Source organism: Carassius gibelio, chromosome A9 (genome assembly GCF_023724105.1).
Source record: "Carassius gibelio isolate Cgi1373 ecotype wild population from Czech Republic chromosome A9, carGib1.2-hapl.c, whole genome shotgun sequence".
In the NCBI taxonomy this organism is placed as follows: domain Eukaryota; kingdom Metazoa; phylum Chordata; class Actinopteri; order Cypriniformes; family Cyprinidae; genus Carassius; species Carassius gibelio.
The window spans coordinates 27,293,109-27,320,257 of NC_068379.1; the positions used below are offsets into that span (position 1 = coordinate 27,293,109).

The following is a 27,149-nucleotide window of genomic DNA, read 5'->3' on the forward strand; positions in this document are numbered from 1 at the left end:
TTATTTATTTATGTTAGGTAAGAAGTGACCCTGTTGTATCTTTGTGTGGCTAACTTGAAATATTAATTTATTAAATTCTGAATTATATAAATGATAAACTCGACCTAGTACTCCTCAGCAGTGATGGCATGTTTTGTGTGTAATGTGTGTTTGCTGATCACACCTGACACTTGATGCCAGCGAGGCTGCATGCACAGGTCTCTGGGTCACAGAAGAGTCTGCAGTCACAGCCACAGTCTTCCCTGGACACCCTGATGGCTCGTAGCTCATGTTTCTCCTCCACATCGATCTTCTTGACCCCAGATGAGCGCAGGAGAACACGCCGCTTCTTAGTTGTGAGTGGCTGAAGGAAAAAGTATTCATCCACCTCTGTGTTATCAATGTCCAGGTCATCGTCAGAGATGTCATCCAGCGTGAGAGCATTGGCCTCCTCGGACTCCACCGAGCCGTTCTTCGTCAGCTGAGGATGACACAAAAGGTGAGATATTAAAGACATTTGCACTTCAATATATGCATAACAAAGGCATCTGAATCATATGCATACCCGCAGACGAATAGAGTTGAGTTTCTCCTCTTTCAAGTGATCTCGGAGCATGTCTCTGTGGATTTTCTCCTGCTCCATGGCGAATTCTCCCAGCGTGTACTGCCGCACGCAGCTGTGTCTGCTGGACATGCCCAGCGTACTGCCACCCTGACTGGGCACGCTGGTGAATCCCTGCCTCCGGCTGAAGTAATACACCGTCACCTTCTCGAAGTGCACCCTCCTCGTCCTCATCCGCTTCTCCCGTTTCAGTATCGAGGACGCTATAAAGACATTAAAGGTAAATAAAATTACTGTTTGGTTATTCAATTTGAAGGACACTGATATGCATCTTTCCCGTTACAGCGCAGTATGATTCGTGCACTAGGAAATAGTGCTAAGTGATGCATTAAATATTTACAATATAGTTGATTTGATCTCAAATTGCTAATATTATTATTTTCGCAGTGAATTATTTATATGAAATCTTATGTATTTACATTACATGTATATTTATGCATTTGGTTGATGCTTTTTCATCCAAAGCAACCTTTGCATTTATGGTTTACATTTTCAGTTCATGCATTCGCTGGGAATTGAACCCATGACCTTGACATTGCTAGCACCATGCTCTACTGTTTTTAGCTACAAGAATGAATATTCAGTATATAGCAGCTTTGATTTAAACTTCCTAACCGAGATTGTTAATAAGTTTGATATCAAAGACCTGTTCTTTCAGATTTTAACTAATTTATTCAAATTATTCAGATTTAACCATTCATTCACATTGTCTCTGCATGATTGTAAATGGTAAAAACTCTGCATGGTAAAATTAAATATTGCTTATTATTAGGTATTATATTGGTGAATACGATATATATATATATATATATATATATATATATATATATATATATATATATATATATATATATATATATATATATATATATGCGTGTGTGTGTGTGTGTGTGTGTGTGTGTGTGTGTGTGTATTGCAAATCTGAATCAGCATCATTCCTCCAGTCTTTATTGTCACATGATACTTCAGAAATCACTCTAATATGCTGATTTGTTTTTTTAAGTCTTCATTATTCAGGAATCATCATTATTTGTAAGCTGTATCAGAAAGCCATTCTACTCAGTGCGCCTCTAGTGGCTACTTCAGTTCTCTGCATGTCTCCAGCTCTTATTGTTTGGCTATTTAAAGGGGGATGGTAAATATACCCCTGTATAAATATCCCCAGTTTTGGCCTCCACAAGAGTGGAGTTTCCCTGATACTCTCTCCCACAGCTCCCTTCATGTCTGACACAAACAAGACAAATAAGAAATATCTGCTGCTGTCGGTCCCCCGCCCAGAACCACCAGCAGAATACATCACACACACACACACACACACACACACAAATGAATGTGCACTGCGCTTAACCCAGTCTGACTCAGAACTCCAGCAGAACTAAAGCATAGTCACTGTACTGCAAACAGAGGTTTCGAAAAATATTTATTCTGTGGCAGAAACATAACTTCGCTCCTAGAATGAAAGGGGAAAAATATTCTGCATGAAGAAAAAGATTTTTCCTTTTTTTAAAAAAATACATTAAGTTGCTTTTCTAAATTATCATTACTGCAATGCATCTAAATGCTTCCCTTTTGAATTTTACCTTTTCATTATTCTCAGTAGTGATTCTCATTAGATTATCATTACTGTAATTACAGTAGATAATTTTATGAAAACAATGTCTCAATTCAAGCAAAAAATAAAATAGGCTTCAGTTTATATGCAAAATGTTATTTTTTACTTTAAAGTACACTACTGTTCAAATGTTTGGTTTAAGTAAAATCTTACCGGCCCAAAACCTTTGCATGGATTGCAGTATCATGTGCATGCCTGGGTATATGAATATGGCAATCAATATTATACCATGCGTAATACCCTAAAGATGCACCGCAGGGATTGCATCTAGCAGTCACTTGCTATTCATCATGTTTACTTTGCTGAAAATAGTTCCAGGAATCCAGCTCAGCAGGTTTATCTGAATGACCGTAATTTGTGATTATAAGATTCATTTCACATCTTAATAGACGTAACCTCTCTCTGAAGCTGAGCTGAAAGAACAGTGCTTTCTAAAGGAGGAAACAGACGTCCTCTGGGACTCGCAGCACCGTGGGTCATCCGCAGACATCTGGTGCACATAAACTTCTAATTATTTTAAATGAAGGAATTAAAGTGAATGAGCATCACAAAACATTAAAGATCTCGGATGATGGCGAACTAGAGCTGAAGAGCATCAGGAATGATCGACATGGAGGAGACAACTGCCCTCCTTAATTCACCCCCTCGCATTATTGGGCCTTGATTAATCTGTATTTATTTTAGCTTCCCAAATACTGCATCTGATGCTTTTCAGGTAAACTGCTCTTCCACTTATTATGAAGTCAAATGCTGGCTCATGTGCTTCAGCTTCTTAATGGTTAGCGGCATGAGGCCAGATGTTTTACCTTTATTGCGATGATGGATATTTTCTCAAGCCCCCTTCAGACAAGCGTGCTGACGATCAATATCAAATCTCAGTGATGAATTCTCCTTTCAAAGGGCCATTTTCTATTTTCTGCTACCAATTTCAAGCTAGTGTTTTCTCTGGGGACGTTCACTGGGAAAAGTTATTTTCCATCTTCTTTCTCATATACCCACAAATCAGTGCTTTACAGGAATGACACAACAATTTTGTGCCAGTTGGCATTAGTTTTAAATGAACAGTTAAGCATAAATGTAATTTTTACTTCTATGTTATATTTTTTTAAACTTGTCATATGTGGGATGGAATGTGGGAATATTGTGTGATCCTTTAAAATGTTTGCAACAGAAAAAATAACAGAATATATTTTTGGGACTATATGATGGTGAGTAAATAATAACTCAAATAACACATTTTTAGGTAAACTACTACTTAAACATCAGAGAAATATTATGCATTAACTCTCATTAGTGTCATGACCTGGCAGCTTTTCTCTGTATAAAATACAAAATATAAACTCAATTCTAAGAAAAAAAATTCTAAATTGTGAGATAAACTCAGAAATCTGACTTTTTATCTTGCAATTCTGAGTTAACAACACACAGTTCAGTTTTTTGTTGTAATTCTGAGTTTATATATTGCAATAAAAAAAGAACTAACAAATTCAAAATTGCTAAAAAAAGAAAAGAAAAAAAAAGTTCCAATTACCTGTTTTATCCTGACAAAAAAAGTTCCCTTAAGTGAATTAAATGTAAAATTTAGAATAAAAAAATGTAAATAGCATTTTCTTGTAAAACATTCTCCAATAATGCCTTTTATTTTATTTTTTTAAGAGCACTGATTGTAGGCTACTTTTCTCTCTATTAACGGTTTCTGTGGGTCTTTTAAAAAGTCTTTAAAATGGCTTAAATCAGAGTAGAACATCTTATATTCATAAAGTTGTGGCACAAAGTTTTGCATGCAAATGTAAAGTGGTCTTAACAATGGATTGGAGATTTGTTCTGGTTTTAATCTTAAACTCATTTAATTTTGACCTATTAAAGATTTCTCACGTCATTTTGTGTCTTATTGTATGTCATTTTAGCAATTTACATTTATAGACCATGTTTACATATTGTGTTCCATTTAATTTTGTCCTTAAATTTTCTTGGCCTTATATTTCTTATATTTACTTCTATAAGTCTTATATTTTACTTCATCAATCCTGCAGAAACCCTGTTATTTTTTCATTTAAATATTCAATCTGTAATAATGTTGAAACTTCACAGCTTTCTGAATACTTCACCTTAAAGCATTTGCTGTAACTGTAGTTCTCTGTCTCACCTGTCCGCTGCAGTGCGTGTGTTGACGATGAGGATGATGCTGATGCTGATGAAGAATGGCTGAAGTGTGACGCTGACGGGTTGACGCTGTCGCTGCTGTCTCCGCTCTCAGTGCTGGATATCTCCTCCTCCTCAGACTCCCTCAGTGAGGAGCAGGGCGACGCCCCCTCCACCTCCTCAAACTTCCTCTTCAGAATTCCACTCATGGCTGCCGTCAGGCTGCACCAGACAGAGAGAGAGGGGGTTCATAGAGTGCAAGTAAAAATGCCATTGTAACATTCAATTACACAGTATTTTAGTAATAAGTGCATTTGGATGATAAATGCTTTCGGCGAAGCCACAAGTCAGTGTGATTTCAGCTGCATTTATAGAAAATTGTATTTACTAATAATCCTGGAAAGAGATCAATCAATCATAATCACTGATCAAGTCGCTGTTACCATGACATTGTAAATAACTTTACAGTTCAATTAAAGACTTCTCACATCATCAGTATATATATATATATATATATATATATATATATATTAGAGGTGGGCATAGATTGATTTTTTAAATCTAGATTAATCTCACTGTGATCTTGAAATTAATCTAGATTAAAATGGCTCATTCGAATTCTGCCGAAGGCATTCAGAATATGTGTGTTACCCAAATAAAATTGACAAACAGTAAGTCTTCGAGAAGGGGTTTATCAAGCTAGGTGGTGCATTAGAAAAGGGGCTCATCTCCTGTTTCCAAAATGCTTCACAGAGTGCTTGAAAAAGCTGTAAACTAATTCCACATTGCACAAGGTGCAAACAACCTTACGCCTGTTTCACACCAATGTTTACGTTTTTTTCAAGTTTGTAGGTGTCAAGGTAAAGAAACCAAATAATTAAATAGTAAAATAGCACTGGATAGTCTTCAATGTAAAAATGAAATATACAGTCCAACCTACATTTATTCAGACACCTTCAACATTTCTCACATTATTACAGTTTTGCTATATATATCAAAAATTATACCTGGTGTGTGAATAATTTTTGGTTTGACGGTTTAAACTACAAAGTAATGCAGTCAAGAGCAGTGAGTGATTTTCTTTCATTTTCTAGGATTAACATTACAGCAGCCAGTGGCTAAATTAGGCGCGGTCCCTTTAAGAGATGATGAACGCATCCAATATAATACACATCAGCTTTTCCGCGTCTTGTTTTTGGATGCTTTAATGTTTAAATCGACGAGTGGTAAGGCGTAAAAACACGTGAGAAAAATAAGCTTTCGTGACGATGCGCAGCAGTGACCCGTCAACTGTCCTAAACATCTTTTTAGGCTGTCCTCAGTCAGTCGGTTATATAAAATATTAAGGTGAAAGTCATCATAGCTCGCCTAGACCCAGCTCCCAACCCAACTTTGAGAATAGATTAACAGCGATATATTTTTTATCGCCCGCTAAGAGTCTCACGTTAACGCAGCACGTTAACGCCAATAACGGCCAAAGAAGAGCTGTCCCATTTCGGTGTCTGCATCAAATTAAATTGACAAAAGTGAATTTATATACATAGAAAGCATATTAAATGCAAGTTAAGTGTCTATTTTAATGTTTCAAATAACTTGTGTGAAAATGATATGGGTGTAATACTGATCCATCATCATTCAGAATAACAGATACATTTATGTTAAAATTAAATAACACTTATTATGACCTGTACTTAATAAAATACATAAAATAAAAATTGAAATTATTAATAACTTGGGTGAATCACTGGTTGGTTTGAAGGATAGTGGCAAAAATCTGTAAAGATTTCTATTACAATTAATTCTGAACTGTGAACCTTGAATGCATTTAGTCTTTTAATCTCATCTAATGATTACTGTTCAAAAAATACATAACATAATCACTGTAAAAATTTTCTCCTTTTTTTTCAACGAAACGGGAAACATTAAAAAAAAAGAAAAAAAAAACTTAAATCTGCATTATTGTTGTGTTGCTTGAGAACCCCTTTTCATCTTTGACCCATGAATACTCTCTAATTAAATTAATAATTAATATATTAAATTATAAATGTAATATTAAATTAGTAAATAAAATAAAATTACAAAATATAATTTATTCCCATTATAGTCAATTATAATATATATATATATATATATATATATATATATATATATATATATATATATATATATATATATATATGTATATGTATGTGTGTGTGAGTGGGTGTATTTATACTTACAGATTTAAGTGTAATTCAAATATAAAATTCAGATATTGCACATGAAAGACTTTTTGGTGTTTTCAAACACTTTTTGCTTATAATAAAACTCTATAATGTAATTAATCTCAGAGCTGGTTTGAGATCCCTATGAAGAAAATAAATGAGGAAAATATATGTTTAGAACCCGGCCACTGAAGAAGTGGTCAGCTGTTGTTGCTCAATATCAAGCTTAGGTTGGCTGAGATCCTCAAAGCACTCAATTAGTGATAAGTGTTAAAGCACACATCCCCCTCTCCTTTCCTGTCCTCCTCGCTGTCATTGATCACCAGGCCTTACAGGACCCCAGATGGAAGCAGAGGGGAAAAACTACTAATTTAATTCTACCTCAGTCATCCAGGAAGTCCATTTTGTCTGTGTTTGATTGAGTGTCTTAAGGAAAGAAAACCAATGGGAAACTTGAGATGAGTTTTCAGTGTTGGACTGCACTCATAAAGCGGCTACCTCAGCTTATTAATTTATTAATCAAAGTACAAGGACACAGCATGACTGAAAATAACATGAAATCAGACTCAAAGGCTGTTGAGAAAGAAATGTTCGGTAGACTGATGTAAAAATAAGTGGAATCTTTAGAAAAAAACGGAAAAAAACGTTTTCATAAGTGAAGTACCCAGGAGAAATTTAAAGGTGCTGTATGTATTTTTTTTTTTGTACTAAAGCATTAAAATACCATTGCCCAATGCCAATTTTCCAGTTGTTGGAAAAAACTGTGTATTGCAACCTTGGAAGCCAGCAAACAAACTGGCTCAGCTAAAAACCACTATAACCAGAGGAATATTAAAACGTGGATAATCCAATTCATCAACTTACAGTACAGTGTTAGGCTCGTCACCTTCCATTGACAATACATTTGTTGCGTGTCCTCAATCTGGCAACCAGTGTGAGCATCGAGTCTGCAATAGAGGCTGACATTTTTGGGTGATTGGGAAAAAAAATCACTATTAATCACGGGATTGAGACGGGACGGGAAAAAGTGTCAGCGGGAGTGGGCGGCACCAGGAATACACTTAGCCTACATTTTATATAAATTATCTATAAACTAGGGGTGTGCGATATGAAGATTTCTGATTGTGGACGATAAAAATGTCTCTACAGTCTGCTTTTGAATGTAGTATCGTGCTGCAGCGCACATTCAATCAGCTGCAGTTCTGGATGCTCCATCATACAGCTACTGAACAACACCACATCATTCACAGCAGTGTTAACTCAGCGCTCGAGTTACTCTCTCATTTACATGTACTTTTAAATGTTTAATTCGCGCACTGCTTTGACCTGTGCTTTTTATGAGCGCCGCATTCACCCGACAAGAGTATTTGAGAGGAGCGGTGTGATTCTGACCGGAGCGAGGAGCAGATTTTTTTAAAAAGTCGGAGTGTCGTTGAAACTCTCCTGTTATTTTTTATTTTAATATAGGTTTCGTTATGAACATAACAATGAAATGCACTGAAATACTTTATCCACGGAATGAAGGCGGAGCGGTGTTTCTGGTATCGGAGCGGAGTGATTATTAAATACTCAGAGCAGAGGGAATTTCTTTGTCAAAATACTCGTCATTTTTGGTCATGCAGATAAAGTAATCAATCTTTCGACGTTTATTTGTGTGCACTCCGAATAACAACGAAACGCAGTGCTTCTGCAAAATAATTAGGCTAAAGCAAACAAGATGCAGTTTTTGCCGTCTGGGTCATGTTAACTTGAGCGTGACCAAGGTTAGCATGGATGATTAACATGAAATTTAATGTGTGTGCAATGTGTGTGTGTGTATATATATATATATATATATATATATATATATATATACACACACATATACATTTTAATGCTGTGATCTGTAGCCTACTGTATTTTCTTTCTTTTACTGTAACTGACAGATTCCAGCCAAAAAATATACAATCCAGGAGTGGGCGGGAACGGGAATAATTCTTCTGGTTTTGGGACGGGATGGGATTTTCCCCCAGTTTTTCCGTGGGATTGGGACGGGATTCAAAAAGGTTGGGGGTTCAATTCCCCGGGAACACATGATAGGTAAAAATGGATAGCCTGAATGCACTGTAAGTCGCTTTGGATAAAAGCGTCTTCTAAATGCATAAATTAAATGTAATTTAATTTAGATTATAAAACACTGCATTCTGTCAGCTATGTAACGCGGCAGTAACGTATAGAGACCTCGGCTTGTAACTATACTCGAATTAATATTTTGAAAATTATAACACGTTAGATTACTCCGTTACTATAAAAGTAATCAAATTACAGTATTAGTAACATGTTACTGCCCAACACTGGTTGCATGCAGTTGCCATAGTACACTGAGTTTTAGCTAGGGTGTTGCCATTTGGGTTTCTGTTCTTGCATGTAATAAACCTGTTCCTGCTGTGATTTCACACAGATTTCCTAAACCTGCAGCAGCAGCGCATCCTGACTGTATCTTTTCCCTCCTGTCTCCTGCTTATTTCTGTTGCTAGAATTGAGCCAGCGATGAGAAGAGTGAAAAATACACACACACACACACACACACACACAACTGATAAATCAATGCATCAGAGTCTGGAGAGAGAGAGGAAGGCTGGCTGGCAGCCTCATTACTAAAGGAGGGAATGTGTTGTTTCACACTGCAAGCCTCACAGAGCCATTGGCAGACTACTGAAGCCCAGCAGAGCTGCTGATCAACTGGAAACAATAAAATCTGACGGGATTATATGATGCTACATCCTCAAATAAATAACCAAAAAACAAACAAATTAAAATAACAGCTACATATTATTACATTTAGAAACGCAGAACTGAAACGATGAAACCGAAAATAAAATTGAATTATTTAATTAACATATTATTACACATTTACTCCATCAAGAGATGCATATACACATTTAATTTGCACTTTATAGCATTTCAATGATATAATTAGGCTATATTTATAGTTCAGTTTGTTGTTGAAATATAAACATTTAAATGGTGACGATGATAAACACGTTTTCATGACCCATTTATTCAAACATTCATTAAAAAATAAAGACAACTGGTAAAAAATTTAATGAATATGTAATATAGTGAATATGGGTTTCAGCTGAGGCGTATTGTTTCTGTGTGTGTGTGTGTGTGTGTGTGTGTGTGTGTGTGTGTGTGTGTGTGTGTGTGTGTGTGTGTGTGTGTGTGTGTGTGTGTGGTGAAACTTCCAAACCACAGCAGTGGTGCGGAATGTGTCTCCCTCTCCCTCCCATAAGGGCAGCACACAGCTCTGTTCTCGACAAACCCTCTCAAAGCACCTTCTCTCAACCTTTGGAGCAACTGAATCCACAGAAAACTTTATGCACTAAAAGGCTACATATTGGGTTACCTTTAAGGTGGCATCCCGGTAGTTTTCTTGAAACTATTTTTCTTGCTTTCCCTGGGAATTGAACCCATGACCTTGGCCTTAACAAAAAAAAAAAATATATATATTATATATATATATGCATCTAAATTAATATGGATACATTTGAAAACAGCGTTTTCATTTTAAAACCCTCTCCATCCACACTAGTGTTTTCAAGCGTTTTCCAAAAGTGTCTCATCCACACTAAAACACCAGAAAACGTTAAATCCACTTTCTGCGCATGCGTAAAGACTCAAAAAAGCTCACTGCAGACGATACACACGGAACAGACATGAGGCATTTTCATGCAGTTATGAAGAGTGCACAAAGTAACACATCTATAGCAATAGTGTGAAAGTTCATAGCACATAACAATACCAGTATAAATATATCTATTGGTATAATATGCGTCACATGACTAAACTTGTCTCATCGTTTTTCAAAAGCCTCCGTTTTCACAGTTCACACTACAATGCAAATTTATCAACTTTGGAGAGGGTTTTCAAAAGCTAATTTTCCTTGATTAAAGAAGTTGTCTCAGTGTGGACGAAAGGTCAAAACAGAGAAAAATTTGTGTTTTCAGACGAAAATGTATTAGTGTGGACAAGGCCTAAAAAAAAAAATGTTGAAGTGATTTTTACTCAGAAACTGTTAGTAAATTTCACAAAGAATTACAAAGAAATGGCAAGTAACGAAGACCAAAATGGTTTCTTGTAAAACTTACTCCAGTAATCAGTTCTTAAAACTTCACAAAATATATTTTAAAGTGTGGATAAGGGTTTTTAAGAAACCAGTTAGGCTGATTTCTATTTGTATACCAGGTACCAGTTTTGAATTAACTGAAGTTATTGATTAGTGCACAACTGCACAACACCGTTTGTGATTCAGACATGAATGATACCTGAAATTACTGTGGAGTTGAGTTTTAATTAAACTAGCCATCTTGTGTGGCAGATGTTAAAACAGAAGAAAAAGTGGATTGCAACTGCTTTTGAGATGAATAAGACGAATGCTAACTGTTGTCGTTTTCTATCCTAGATTTCAAGGACTGGATGGAGAAACATTGTTCCCTTAAAGCAACAGAAATACCCTTGATCTAAGCCAGAGATCTGTTTGAGTCCCGCTGAGTCCTGCGAGATGCGGAAGGTTTGCAATAATTGGAAATGGCTTCTCTAGTCTTGGAGACACAGTGTAAGTCAATTTTCTCGTAATCATCACAATTAGTTCCCCTTGTTGAAAATCCATTCGCATTTACCGTCCTCGGCGGATGCCGTGCAGCTCTGCGATACCCAAAGCGGTTGCCATGGAGACACCCATACACTCACACAAATAGTGAATTTCACATTTGAGAGTCATTTTGCTTTTTTCATTTGTGGGGCATCTACTGCACACACACCCAAGAGTCAAAAATAAACGCTCATGCAACAGCGCATCTGTAATCAGGGGGAATTCACTGATGAAATGAGTGTGACATTTAGGAAGTACAATTTGGGTTGCACTTATGCTGCAAAATTTCATGACATTACTGTATTTTCTTACAGCAGATGCGACTTGCAACTTTACAGCAGTCGATGTTGAATATCCCACACTCGCGATCAAGACTACAGCCAGAGGAGCAACGCTTCCCATTTCTTGACTCAGTGAATCAGCAGCATGACATCTCCGGCTAACCCAAGGTAACAAGAGCTGACTGCTGTACTAGAGAGAGACTGACTCTCCACACAAAGCTAGTTATTTCTCCTCTACATCCCTAGCTCTTGCTCCCTATCTCTCTCTCCCCCTTTGTCTTCTTTTAGCTGCTGTAGTTTTCCACAGTATACTTGCAGCATGTTAAAAAATGAAAATCCTGCCGCAAAAACCAGCAGAGACTAAAACAGGCACTCCCCGGACGAGCTGTGTAAAATACAGACATACACATGTGTGTTTTAATGTAGCACTGACAGCCTTCAGTGATCAATACTTCTTGGCCCCGGTTGCTGAGCGGCATGAGCAGACTTACAGTGGGTTGTGCAGGATGACCACAGTCTTACATCACAATGTGAGAAATGTTATATCACACAAACTGCATATCACAGTATAGTTAATTTTTCTTCAAATTCATCAGAAAAAGATTATGTATTTATTAATGCACTCCTGGGTAATACATAATTTAGTCAATATCTGTTTTAGGATAATATTTATTTATGTATGTATGTGTATATATATATATATATATATATATATATATATATATATATATATATATTAAAACAACTATGTGATAATATTTTGGTATAATCTCTATTTAATATATTTGATTAATCTAAAAAAAAGTTTTTATATAAATACATTTATGTGTTCATACCTATTTTAGGATAATCTTTAATTTATTTAATTAATCTTTTTAAAAAAACTTTTACATATTAACTAAGTCATGTGGACATACCTATTTTGGTATCTACATCTACATATTTCATTTTATAAAAGAAAGGCACTTCATTTCATCATTTCAATTGATTATTTTCCATTCTTATTTGGAACTTGATGGAAACAAAACAAATGATTATTTAAAACAAATGGCAAGTCATTCTCTCTGAGATATCTTTAATAAATGTATAATGAAACCAACAACATACTGACTTACACCTGTGATGCACATTAATTAAATGTTTGACATTAATGGAGCCAGTTTCAAATGAATTTAACTTAAAGACCCTTAACAAGTTACTTATCTTGACTGGTTTGGAACTCAAATCTACCAAGTTACAATATCAAAATCTCTAATAGAGTATGACACATTCCTACTGACATTTCACGAAAGTGCTACTTCTGTACTATAGGTCAAAGCAGCGCGCGCTCACGTGAAGTTGAGCTCAGATCTCCCATCAGGCTGTGCATGACACATCAGAACAGACACACAGGTCACGAGTCATGCTTTCATTTCAAAATGCACCAACCTGCGACCGCTGCTGCTTTTCTCTCCTCCCTCACGCTGTTCAGAGTCAGATGAGAAGGTCTGAATGAAGGCCCTCCATTGCACTTGGACTCAAGAGGAGACCAGGGCGAGAGAGGTAAACCCGGGTCTCCACTGCTGTTAGCATACGCTCCGGTCTAAAACAGACCGAACACTCTCTCTCATTTGCTCGAGCCACACAAAGACTCATTAGCTGCAGCTGGCGGAGAGCTGGAGATTGTGCACAGCGACGCCTGCCTGAGAGATCACATGGGTGGGAGAGAGAGAGAGAGAACTGTGCCTGTGTTCCTGCTGTCTGCAGATATTTTTACCATCATGACAGGGAGAGAGAAAGAGAGAGAGAGAGAGAGAGAGAGAGTGAACAGACAGCGAAGAGACAGTCGATAACAGCCACAGCACCATAATCTGTAGAGGTGAATGAGGGCAACCAGAAATGAGCCAAAACACTCATATACTGTACCATAAACAGTCAAACACACACGCTTGGGCTCAATGGGATTTGTGCTAATGAACTTGTGCTGCACTTGTGCTTCATAAATCCTTTCAAGGCAGGTGAAGTGACTCACACACAGTCTCGCATCCAAACACTACAGCTGGATGCTGTAATATAGAGTATTATGGAAGAAATGCATCTGCTAGTATTTACTGTACTATATAATACATGTTTTCGAAAGGAGCTGCCTCTAAATCACCATTTAAAATAATTTATATTTGAATATTTCTATTCATTGAAAACAGTTTTCATCAGGGTTCTTTGAAAAGCACAAATTTCAAAAGTACATAATATAGTTGAAATATAATTCTTTTGTAACACTATAAATGTTTTACTGTGAATTTTGATCAATTGAATGTATCCTTGCTGAATAAAATTAGGAATTTCTTTCATAACACTTTTGTGATTAAGTGTAGTTTTTTGTGATTGCCAGAGCTCAGGACTGCTTTATTATATTTACATGTAACTGTGAACACAAAAAGGTAAAATTTTGGGTCTCAAACAAATCAATACGAGAAAAACTTTGACAAGCAAAATGCTAGTTGTTGATGGTTGGAAAGCAACATTATTTTTCACTGCATCAATACAGAATTTGACCGATGTCAAATCAAATCAAGTGAAGTCTGCTTTATTGTAAATTCTTCCACATGTACAGCACATACATACAGAGGATTTAAGTTGTGTTACTCTCAGAACCTTGGTGCATACAGATAAGACTAACAGTAGAGCATAAAAATACAGATAGATACAGATTAAATATATAATACAACTAGACAAATAAGGGCATGTTAAAAAAATACAAATTAAAAGTAAAAAATAAAATAAAAATAAAATACAGTTAAATAAAGCGGCACAAGACACATGGCAGATAGAGTGGAAACCAGTAAAGTAAACAAACAGTGCAGATAAAATGATTGTAGTGGAAAAGAGCTTATTCAGACTGATTTAAAGTGACAAAAAGCTCAGAGAGCAGTTCTTTATTTAAACTGACTGTAGAGGTTGGAATGAGGTAGTGACCAGACCAATGCTGCACAAAGTGTCTGGTGCAGGTCACAGTTTGTTAGTGGGAGTGGGGAGTGGAAGGACCTGGGGATGTGGGAGCTGGGGGAGGGGCTGAGAGTTAAGTGTTCAGTGGTGCCTGGGGCAAAAGAAGGGAGTGGGGGCAAGGTCGGGAGAGTGTTCAGCTTCCTGACAGCCTGATGGATGAAGCTGTCCTTTAGTCTGCTGGTCCTGGCCTGGTGTGATGGGTGTGTGGGATCACCTGCGAATGTAGAGGGCTTTACGAGTGAGACAGGTACCATAAATGTTCTGGAGGGAGGGGGGAGAGATGCTGCTGTGCTTTCTTGGCCAGTGCTGCGGTGTTGTCAGTCCAGGAGAGGTCCTCTGTGATATGCACAACCAGGAGCTTGGTGCTGCTCACTCTCTCCACAGTCGCACCGTTGATGTTCAGAGGAACATGTTGAGCGTGCACTCTCCTGAAGTCAGCAACAATCTCTGTCATCTTCTCCACATTCAGAGAGAGTTTATTGTCACTGCACCACCCGGCCTGGTGGCTCACCTCATTCCTGTAGTTTGTCTCATCTCTGTTGCTAATGAGACCCACTATAGTTGTGTCATCCGAAAACTTAATGAAGAGTTCGGAGTTTTCTGATGGTGTGCAGTAGTGTGTCAGCAGAGTGAAGAGGAGGGGGCTCAACACACATCCTTGGGGGGCCCCAGTGTTCAGTGTGATGGTGCTGGATGTGTTACTGCCGACCCGTACTGCCTGATGTCTTCCAGTCAGAAAGTCCAACAGCCAGTTACACATGTGTTTTAAACCAATGGGTTTAGTGTTGAGCCCCAACTGGACCAGTTTGTTAATGAGCTGTTGAGAGACGATTGTGTTGAATGTAAAAAAAATTGTGTAAAACAGTGTAAAAAATTTTTCTGAATTAGTTCAATGAATTGATTCAAAACTCTGATTCAGTGATTAATTTGTGCCATCAAATAATGTTCACATACACCTATTTTGTGTTTTTTATATATATACATATATATTAAAATGTTTAGTACGAGAATATGCATTTACATATGCTGTTTGTAACTGTTGTTATATTGGTGCATTTAAATGATTCATTATTATTATTGCGGTTATTTAGTGCTCGTCTCTCTCTGTCTCTCACTCTCTCTCTCTCTCTCTCTCTCTCTCTCTCTCTCTCTCTATATATATATATATATATATATATATAACTATTTTTGCTGTATTTTACTTATTGCTTCTTATAATTTTTTATTTATTTGTGAACACTAGCTTTTTAGTTGAAATTATTCTTCTGAATGAATAATTTCCATGGATATACATAATTATCTACAAAACAGGCTACAGAATATTGCTATAATACACCCAGTCCTCCACATGATCAGTAAATAAAGCAGGAATTTGGGTTAAGAGTGCATTTTTAAATTAGTCTCAAAAGCTCCTGGGAGTAGAGCTGTGGAGCTATCATTAATGTTAGCATTACAGTTCTGACACATAAATGGCACAGAGAGACACAGATAGTGTGGTCATCCAGCTATTAGAGCACAAATAAATGCTCTGATTACTGCTTTTATTGTTGTGAAGGGCCACTGCAGAGAAAGACAAGTGGGACGACTCATCCTCTGCTCACCGAGGCATTCGGACCTCCTGTAATTAAGCTAAATCTCACTTATTAGATTCTCTTGAGTAATAAGTAAAGTCCAGCAATTAAAAATGTGTAAAACAGTCAGTATACCTCTCTGCAACAGACAGCATAATTCCTGCTGTAATTACAGTATTCATTTAAGCCTATCTAATTCCTGCAAATTGTACTGTATTTTCACTTGCTTAAAACAAGGATGGACTTAATATGAAGTGAGAAGCCTCTAAATCAACAAATCCTTCAAATAAATAATTTTGGAAAAAAGAGAAGCCTCTTTGTTAACATCTGATTTGTGGAAAACTAAACATTAAATGTCTTTGTCACTGAGAATTTTGCAGTATTACACTAGTACACTATTGTTTCCTGCTTTCGCGCTGAAAATTACAGAATGCATAATTTCCTTCAATATAAAATGTTTATCCCGAACTCGAATCTATGGCTCTGTGGGTCTGTGACCCATTGGAGAGGAGAACAGAAAGTCATGAATGGCTCAGTGCCTGATTTCACCAGAAAAATCTAATTATTTCCTCTCATTTCCTCTCCATCTTGGAATAACAATTGTATAACAGTCATTTCTGTTAATCTGCATCCCCTCTCTTTCTTATGGGATATCATACCAGGAGCTCCATCACGTAAAGATTCAAAACATATGACTGGCAGTCGACACACACACACACACACACACACACACTGAGGCTCTAAAACCGAGTGAGCTGCTTACGTGGGTAGCATTTTAAGATGTTCACAGCGGGAATGCGGTTCCAAAATGCATGATTATGTTGCCTTTCAAGATGCCTTCGTAAGTATGTATTCTTTGCGCAGACCTCAATTCCATAATGCATTTCATTGTGCATATTCAGGATGGTATACAAGGTGGAAAATTTTTATAAAAATATATTTATTATGTCTATTATATATATACAGAATATAATATATAAATAATAGTTTATATTTATACAAATAGATTATATCATGTATATTAAATTGGTTTATAATGAAATTTAGTATAATAAAATTTGTGATTTTTAATTATTTTTTAAATATTTAATTATATCTTTAATTATCATCAATTGAATTCTGTTGAAAATCTCGTTATGCAATCTAATGAAAGTTCTACAATTATGCTGTTTTTTAAAACTCTTCCTTTAAGAGTCAACCCTTGTTTTTTTTTTTTTGTTTTTTTATATTTGATCTCTTTTTATTTATTTGTACTTAATATTTCTTCTTGCTTCTTTCTATAAGAAATAAAAACGTAAGACATGTTTTGCACTGTTTGAATGAAAAACAAAATCCTTAATTTTTCTTAATACATTAAAAATATTAATAACAATGATAAATATTATAGAATAATTGATAAATATGAAAAATAAATAATACAAATAATGCAATACTGTAGATATGGTTTAATTCCTACAAAGAAAAAAAAGGGCAACGTCTGATTTTGAATTTGTTATCAGGTATCAGAAACATTAATTATCATATCATAAAATAACAAAATCTTGTGCACTGTGCATAAGTATTGTAATTTGATGCTGTTGCTTATGCAGAGCATCCTGAATCAGCCATGAGGTCCTATGATGGTTTGGGTGCACCCTTAGAACGCAGCTGACTATATAGGCAGCTCACTGGGTTTTTAAAAAGACCATGACTGTGTTGCTCGAACTCTCATATTTATGTCCTATGATTTTGTGCATATAAGAATTATAGAGAATATAAAAGTATTGCACTTTGTTTGCATAGACATTTGCTGACTATATTTAGGCCATATGCAAATGAGGAGTCTGGTTCCAAATCAAATCATTGGTTGTGACGGCGGCATGAAAAATGGATGGCCGGAGCCAAAAAAAAGTCATTATTTCTGCCGCCTGAGGAATATAAAAGCACTTTTTAATAACTGGATAGCTTTCAGCATGCTATTTTCTGGTGGTAGTATTGCTGATAAACTTTCAAGGAAGAACAATAAGCCAAGTCTTGACTGACAGAATGAAAAAAAAAACACATGTCATTCTCAAACAACTATTCATTCAGAGCCTAAAAGCCATGACTCAGCTGCAGTGATTATAACGTTTATGAGCGCTTAACAGATAATGAAGTTTCTTGGCTTCGTTTGAACTCGAAGAACAAAACCAGAAGTCACTGTCACTGAGAGGCCTGTGGATGGTGCTCAAAACAACTCGTATCTTCACACAATGACCATCAGAAAGTAACACGTCTCTGCCCTGAGCATGTCAAGGATGTAACCTAGTTTAGTTCAGGGCTTTTGAGTCTCTACATCCTCATTGTAGTCTGGGTGTGCCTGCCGAATGTTTTATTGGATGTTATAGGTCTGTAATTAACACCATCCTAACCTCTGCCTGCCCCCAGGCCTGGGAAATCAGCACACTGACTCATACTGTTCAGTTCATCATGCCTTTCCCCCACAGTCCTCCAGATAACTACCGCTAACTAATTGCTGGAAGACGATCTTGTGTGAGTCCCACTCATGATCGAACCCAAAGGGTGTGTGAATTCAATTAAATACTGTACTATGTACATATGAAATTGGATCCATGTTAAAAGTCAGTACGACATCAAAATGACTTTCTTAAATCATGTTAATGGTGTTTTTGTGGCCGATACATTTTTGCATGTTGACAAAGAATTTTTTTTTGTCTTTATATTAATTTATCCAAATATAATAGCATGTCCCACCCCAGAAATGACATTCCAAATCCCACTTTTTCACCAAACACTTCCAAACATATACAGTACAATCAAGATAAAATCATTTTGTTCTCCTTGAATGTCTTGTTTCTCTAGGAAAGAGAAGAAAATGAGAATTTCATGATGACTGTAAAGCATTGGTTCTCAACCAGGCGGCATCAAGATGATTTAAAATAAAACTAAATATTAAATCAAATTAAGACAAAACAAGTAAAAATCAATATGCTTGTTATTTCTTTCATTGAAGAACCAGATATATTATAATATTTTTTGTTTTACTTTATTCAAATATATATACAAAAACGTAATTAATTTTATTTCAGGTTGTAAATATCTCAATATTTCAATTCAAATAATTCAAAAGAAATATATATTTATATAACAGAAAAAATAATTATTAAAATAATAAAAAATTCAACAGAAAAATAAATTGTCAAAACCTTTAGCGTTCATTTTATATCTTATAGATATACAAGTAACAATATAATTGGTTCTAATGTTTTGTGACAATGTCATTGACATCAAACATCTTACGTCTTATATTTCTAATGGTTTACAATTTTTATGGTGTTTTTTGGAGCCTAACAGGCAAGGTCACTATGAATTACACGGAAAAAAGCTTCATAAATGTTCTTCACCTTATGTGCTCCACTGAAGAAAAAAAACATCAAATGGGTTTAGAACAACATGAGTAAATAATGAAAGAGCATAGATTTTTATCTGAAATATACCTTCAGTGTTTACTCTAACAACCTGCATTTGCTCTTTAATGTTGCAGTAATTTGGTGTTTTGCTGCTAGACACCGAGGGGTATTTGGTCCACAGCAGCTGGGTCAGATCGGTGCGTGACAGGCGAGTCTCTCTTTCTCTGTCTCGTACTAAAGCCTGCTGAGAGGGAAAGCCAGGGCAACCGCAAAGTACAGTGAACACACAGTCTCGCTGGAGCCAGAGAGAGAGAGAGAGAGAGACAGAAAGAGCAAGAGCTCAGACAGGGAGGGAGGAAGAGCCAGATAATGGACACAAAGGCTCTTCCAAAACATAGTCAGCAGCCTACATAGGTGGCACTTTGAAGTGTACAGATACGCTTTAGAGCGTATCAGCCTCAGTTTTGACTTTTGAACACGATGAAGATTGCCAAATTTGTCTTATTTTGTTGAAATATTTTTTTTTTTCCTTTTAGTTCTGCCCTTCGTAAGCAACAGAAGATACTTGTATGTTTCCCGGTACACAAAATAAGTACAATTTACATTGATCTTCAAATTCCAAAAGTTTTCACCCCCCAGCTCTTAATGCATCTTGTTTCCTTCTGGAGCATCAGTGAATGTTTGAATCTTTTTAAATAGTTGTGTTTGAGTCCCTCAAATGTCCTCAGTGTGATAAGGTGTATCTCAAAATCATACAGTCACTGCTAGAAAGGGTTCAAATATGCAAAGATGCTGGAAAACTGAAGAATCTGCAGGACCTTAAAGATTTTTCTGAAGAACGCTGCTCAGTTTAACTGTTCAGAACAAACAAGGGACTCATGCACAACCATCACAAAACAGAAAGACAGTCGAGGATCATCAGGTAACAGAACACAGTACTAAGAACCAAGGGTTCCCAAACTTTTGAGTGGGGTTATTTTAATAATTTCAGCATTTTTTTTGTCTTGTGGAATAAATGTTAAAATATTTTATGTACAATATCTTACTCAGGACAGTACTAAATAAAAAATAACATGCATTTAGTATGATCTCTCTTATTTTTTGAAAATTACTCATATTTTCACAGATTCTGCAAGGGGTGCCCAAACCTTCGAGCCCCACTGTATATTGCAATGTTAAGGAATTCATGTTTTTTTCATTCAGATATGTAAATCAACATGTATAAATTGTTATTAGTCAATTAATGGGGAGATAATCAAAATTGAATCGGTCTGAAAAAATTAATCGTTAGATTAATTGATGCATCGAAAAAATAATTGCTAGTGAAAGTGAAAAAAGTGAAGTGAAAGATTAAGAAGTGCTAGATTAATCGTTTAAAAAATAATCGTTTATCCCAGCCCTAATTTCTACAACTTCTATGGAAACTGTCCATCCAAGATGGTAGATGAAGTGTTACAAATGATGATAAACATACTTATTAAAAATAAACTATTATACTAAATATTTTGTATTTTTAGACTTATTAGAGAATCGTGCTAGTTTAGTCAAATCAATCTAAATGTATTTGTATAGCACTTTTTGCAGTTCACATTGTTTCGAAGCAGCTTGACGGAAAATCATGATCTTAATGTTTATAATATCTTAACATCTTCATGGCTTATAGTCACGTTTAGCAGATTCAAGCTGGATTATAATATAGTTGCAAAGAAGAGAGCACTTTACATTTCTTCCCCCAAAATACCTTCTGGTGCCGAGACATGAACCTGCAACTTTTGAGTTACATATTACAACTCTCTAACCGTTAGGCCACGACTCTCAACAAGCAGTTGAGATTTGTATAGGACTGTATGTCACTCTATAACAGCATATTGTCTCTATGCAGATGAAGATGGACATATATATTTATTTACTTAGGGGTCTTCAGTTATGATCCTCCCTTAGAAGGCATCTTCCTGTGTAAGTAGTAGACAGAAAGGTTTTGGAACAGAACTATAGAGTGAATGATATCCGGCCAGCCTGAGTCAGCTCAATATGGACAGTCTCTTCTATGAGCGTCATTTCGGCTTTCCAGATGGCCGTGAAGGGTTTTCTAACTGTTATGTGTCAGTAAACATGCTGTTTGTGAGACTGTAACCAATTAAGATCTACTAGAAAAGACTGATATACCAACTCTATCCTCAGGCAGTGCCATTTTAGTATTATTTACATACTATTATAGTATTTATTCTTATTTTGAATTGTTTTAATTTTTTTGTAACATTATGCGCTTTTATAATTTGTGTATATATATATATATATATATATATATATATATATATATATATACAGTATTATTCAAAATAATAGCAGTACAATGTGACTAACCAGAATAATCAAGGTTTTTAGTATATTTTTTATTGCTACGTGGCAAACAAGTTACCAGTAGGTTCAGTAGATTGTCAGAAAACAAACAAGACCCAGCATTCATGATATGCACGCTCTTAAGGCTGTGCAATTGGGCAATTAGTTGAAAGGGGTGTGTTCAAAAAAATAGCAGTGTCTACCTTTGACTGTACAAACTCAAAACTATTTTGTACAAACATTTTTTTTTTTTCTGGGATTTAGCAATCCTGTGAATCACTAAACTAATATTTAGTTGTATGACCACAGTTTTTTAAAACTGCTTGACATCTGTGTGGCATGGAGTCAACCAACTTGTGGCACCTCTCAGCTGTTATTCCACTCCATGATTATTTAACAACATTCCACAATTCATTCACATTTCTTGGTTTTGCTTCAGAAACAGCATTTTTGATATCACCCCACAAGTTCTCAATTGGATTAAGGTCTGGAGATTGGGCTGGCCACTCCATAACATTAATTTTGTTGGTTTGGAACCAAGACTTTGCCCGTTTACTAGTGTGTTTTGGGTTATTGTCTTGTTGAAACAACCATTTCAAGGGCATGTCCTCTTCAGCATAGGGCAACATGACCTCTTCAAGTATTTTAACATATGCAAACTGATCCATGATCCCTGGTATGCGATAAATAGGCCCAACACCATAGTAGGAGAAACATGCCCATATCATGATGCTTGCACCTCCATGCTTCACTGTCTTCACTGTGTACTGTGGCTTGAATTCAGAGTTTGGGGGTCGTCTCACAAACTGCCTGTGGCCCTTGGACCCAAAAAGAACAATTTTACTCTCATCAGTCCACAAAATGTTCCTCCATTTCTCTTTAGGCCAGTTGATGTGTTCTTTGGCAAATTGTAACCTCTTCTGCACATGCCTTTTTTTTAACAGAGGGACTTTGCGGGGGATTCTTGAAAATAGATTAGCTTCACACAGACGTCTTCTAACTGTCACAGTACTTACAGGTAACTCCAGACTGTCTTTGATCATCCTGGAGGTGATCATTGGCTGAGCCTTTGCCATTCTGGTTATTCTTCTATCCATTTTGATGGTTGTCTTCCGTTTTCTTCCACGTCTCTCTGGTTTTGCTCTCCATTTTAAGGCATTGGAGATCATTTTAGCTGAACAGCCTATCATTTTTTGCACCTCTTTATAGGTTTTCCCCTCTCTAATCAACTTTTTAATCAAAGTACGCTGTTCTTCTGAACAATGTCTTGAACGACCCATTTTCCTCAGCTTTCAAATGCATGTTCAACAAGTGTTGGTTTCATCCTTAAATAGGGGCCACCTGATTCACACCTGTTTCTTCACAAAATTGATGACCTCAGTGATTGAATGCCACACTGCTATTTTTTTGAACACACCCCTTTCAACTAATTCAACTAATTGCCCAATTGCACAGCCTTAAGAGCGTGCATATCATGAATGCTGGGTCTCATTTGTTTTCTGACAATCTACTGAACCTACTGGTAACTTGTTTGCCACGTAGCAATAAAAAAATATACGAAAAACCTTGATTATTCTGGTTAGTCACATTGTACTGCTATTATTTTGAACAATACTGTATATATATATATATATATATATATATATATATATATATATATATATATATATATATATATACATACATATATATATATATATATATATATATATATATATATATATATATATATATACGTATATATATATATATATATATATATATATACAGTATATATATATATATATATATACAGTATATATATATATATATATATATATATATATATATATATATATAGAGAGAGAGAGAGAGAGAGAGAGCTTTAAATTAGATTTTAGTAATTATTTTGTTTAGTTAGTAGGTCAGTGCAACATTTTTCAATTAAGTTTTTCTTCTAATACTAATTTTTTTTGTCACAATATATCGTTTATTTTTTTTTGTCGAGTGACATTAATTTTCACATTCAGTATATCCAAGTGAAATATATATGTATACACACATATACACACACACACACACACACACACACACACACAAATCCTGCAGTTCATACAACTACATAATATACATTTAGAATGTTTTCTAGTTAGTACATTTTAAGAAGTATTGACATCATCACTGTTTCTGTGTCTAAATACTGCTGATTTTGTTGGTTACTAGTGTTTACCTTTTCTTAAAAAAGTATCTTGTTTTTTAGTTTAACTGTAAATTATGAGGAGAGATAGTATAGCTTCCCCAAAACACAGCAAAGGTTGTGTTTAACCTTATAAATCATGTGTTAAGCCGAGCCATAAAGAGCAACCTTGAGAGCGCCAGGTCTCATCTGCAGGAACTGTAGCCTGGAATAATGATATATATCTGAGGCTGATGTCATTCTGCCGATGTGTGGCCGCCCAGCAGTGTGTCTGAGTAAACATAAACGCAGCCTTGATATATTCCATACTCCATAACAGTGTTAGGAAGAGTCAGAGGCCTGCGAGTAACAGCATGAAAATGCCAAAAGAAGAAGAATGTGTTTGTAAAAGGTCACGGGTAGCATTCATAAAGCAGAGCTACCCGAGGCGTGCAAATTATACAGTGATGTTTACTGCGGTACCCCTGAGGGACCCTTTTTTCCATGCAAAGAAATTCATAAAGAGGACTAATAAAATGTTCAATCTGTTTAGTGATTGTAATTTGCTGTAAACACTGAATAAACATAAATTAGAATAATTTGACACTTTGAATAAAATGTAAATCGCTTTTACATGGATTTCTGATCATAAAACCAATAATATGTACAGGTCATATTTCATATAAAAAATAATAATAATAATAATTAATACTGTATATGTATAATATTTTATTTGGATTATATTCATTTTTTTTATCTGTAATGTTTTTTTTTTATATATTTCTTTTTGAAATATCCGAGTCTTGTATGTTCACCAAGGCTGCAAGAATACATTAATTTTGTGAAATATTATTTCAAAATTAAAATAATGGTTTTCTATTTTAAAACACTTTAACATGTAAATATGATCATTTGTTTTCAGGATTCTTTCATCAAGAACATAATTTATTTGAAAATTAATTTATTGACGGTAAATGTATTTAATGTAAGTTTTAAAAGAATTCTAATATAAATTTAAAGTTTTAATATCTTTCTTAAGAAAATTAAAACACTGTTTTTAAGATCATTAAGATCTTAAAATGCATTAATGCATTTTTTGCATTGCACTATTAATTTTAGGACAATCAGCATAGATTACCAGAAAATACTCATTATCAAAATCCATTAAGTTCTCTATATAAATAAATAAATAAACAAACAAACCAATATTGTGTATTCAGTCTGTAAAATATGATCAATAAAATGATCTAGTATTTTTTGTACTTTAATGTATGCTGACTTAACTGAACATGATTTAATTTATTTATTTTGTTTGTCACAATGCAAATAGTCTAATATTTCAGTAGGCTACTTTATATTAATGCACATCATTTGTAATATAAATATAAAAATGTATAATAATTTTTTTAACATATAGGCTAGTATTAATTTATAATAAGAAATCTTTCCTTTAGATTTTGCAACAGGTAGCCATTGACACACATTAGTTTCATAAGAAAAAAAGGTTTGTTGTGAGATGCTTGAAAGCTGCTTGAGAACAAGCCTAACATTACATTTGCTAGATCGTTAAAATGATACACAAAACACAACCGATACGCAATATAATGGCACATAAACTACACTCTTGTGATTATTACAGTCTATTTTCCTGTTTTACTGCACTGAATATTGCTCTATTACGTCTTTAGATCCATTTGCACTGAAGAATCAGTGATTCAGAGACCTACAAAAGGTGCGATCATATAAACATACACCGCTAATAAATCTTTACTATTGTGTGAAGATCATTTCGGTTGAGCAGCTCTCGTTAAAAGATGGTTTACTAAGTAAACTGTAAAAGTCTCTGTCGGTGCAGGACTTGAGAGTTGTTTTTTTGGAGAACAACAAGCAAGAAAGCTGAACACAATTAGAAACAAAGGAGCCCATTTAAATGCTCTTCTACATTGGGTGCTTTATGGAAATGAGGCTCATTCCTGCTTTGTACATTTGTTAACTTGCTGTTGCCTGAGGCTATAGACATCAACTCTCTCTCTCTCTCTCACACACACACACACACACACACACACACACACACACACACGGAAGAAGGATGACATATCTGGCTGCTATTCAGTACCCTGCACACGGAGCCGGCTGCTGCAGCTCACATTGATCTTCTGCAGAACAACAGTGCAAAAACACACTGTTCTTCCATCAGTCGCTGTGTGCAAACTGAAGCTGTGAACTCAAATGACTGGCAGATGGAACCTGATCCAGGATCTGTGCTCGAATGCATTGCTTTCTATATCAAACTCCAGCTGTAAACCAGTGTTCTCATTTTAAAGCTATAGTTCACCCAAAAATGAAAATTTCCTCCTCAGATCTGTCACACTTGTCTACTGTTCAAAGCGAGGAGACGAGGGATTCCAGACAGAACTGACTTTAATAATCCACAGGAGAAAACATGTTGCACAATGACGTTCAGAACCGACAAACACAGACTGCACAGACTGGGCTAAATACACAGGATAATTGGGAAGACACAAGTGAATGGGATGACTAATTAAACTAAACAAGGACAGGAACAAGAGCAAATGGAAAACCAGGAACAAAGACAGGGGCAAAGGCACCAACAAAAACAGGTCCATGATCCTGACAAGATGTAGATAAGTTCATTCTTTCATCAGAACAGATTTGGAGAAATGTAGCATCACATCACTTGCTCACCATTGGATCCTGTGCAGTGAACGGGTGCCGTCAGAATGAGAGTCCAAACAGCTGATAAAAACATCACAGTAATCCACAAGTAATCCACAGCACTCCAGTCCATCAGTTAATGTTGTGTTAAGTGGAAAGATGCATGTTTGTAAGAAACAAATCCATCATTAAGACATGTAAACTTAAAAACCATCACTTCTGGCCAAATATGAATCCATAATGATGCTTCCTACAGTGAAGATATTCCCCCTTTTTTTATATCTCACATCAAAATCCATATTTATTTAGATCCGTTTTGAACCGTTTTCACTTGTAAATGGTGCTGAATCTATGCACATTTCTCTCCTGATTCAGACGATACCATTTTTTCAGTGGAGAAAGTAATATTATGAATAGAGGACTCTTATTTTAAAAATGCGTCCAAAAATACGTCATGACAAGGAAAAAAAACATATATAAAACGCACTGGACTATAAGTCGCATTTATTTAGAACCAAGAACCAAGAGAAAACATTACCGTCTACAGCCGCGAGAGGGCG

General features: G+C 35.6%; 1 protein-coding gene across 2 annotated transcripts in view; it reads right to left on the reverse strand.

The window, feature by feature from the left end:
- The window catches only part of csrnp3 (cysteine-serine-rich nuclear protein 3), a 46,468-nt gene that overhangs the window by 4,929 nt on the left and 14,390 nt on the right, over positions 1 to 27,149 (reverse strand). Inside the window, exons 1-4 of one of the 2 annotated variants that reach the window (XM_052607127.1) lie at positions 12,902 to 13,105; positions 4,360 to 4,577; positions 545 to 804; positions 164 to 460 (exon numbers count right to left, since the gene is read on the reverse strand). In XM_052607127.1, coding sequence (XP_052463087.1) covers positions 164 to 460; positions 545 to 804; positions 4,360 to 4,564 — 762 coding nt within the window. In that variant the 5' untranslated portion in view covers positions 4,565 to 4,577; positions 12,902 to 13,105. Of the gene's footprint in view, positions 1 to 163; positions 461 to 544; positions 805 to 4,359; positions 4,578 to 12,901; positions 13,106 to 27,149 lie in introns of those variants that run through there. The other variant, XM_052607126.1, reaches the window with a different exon arrangement.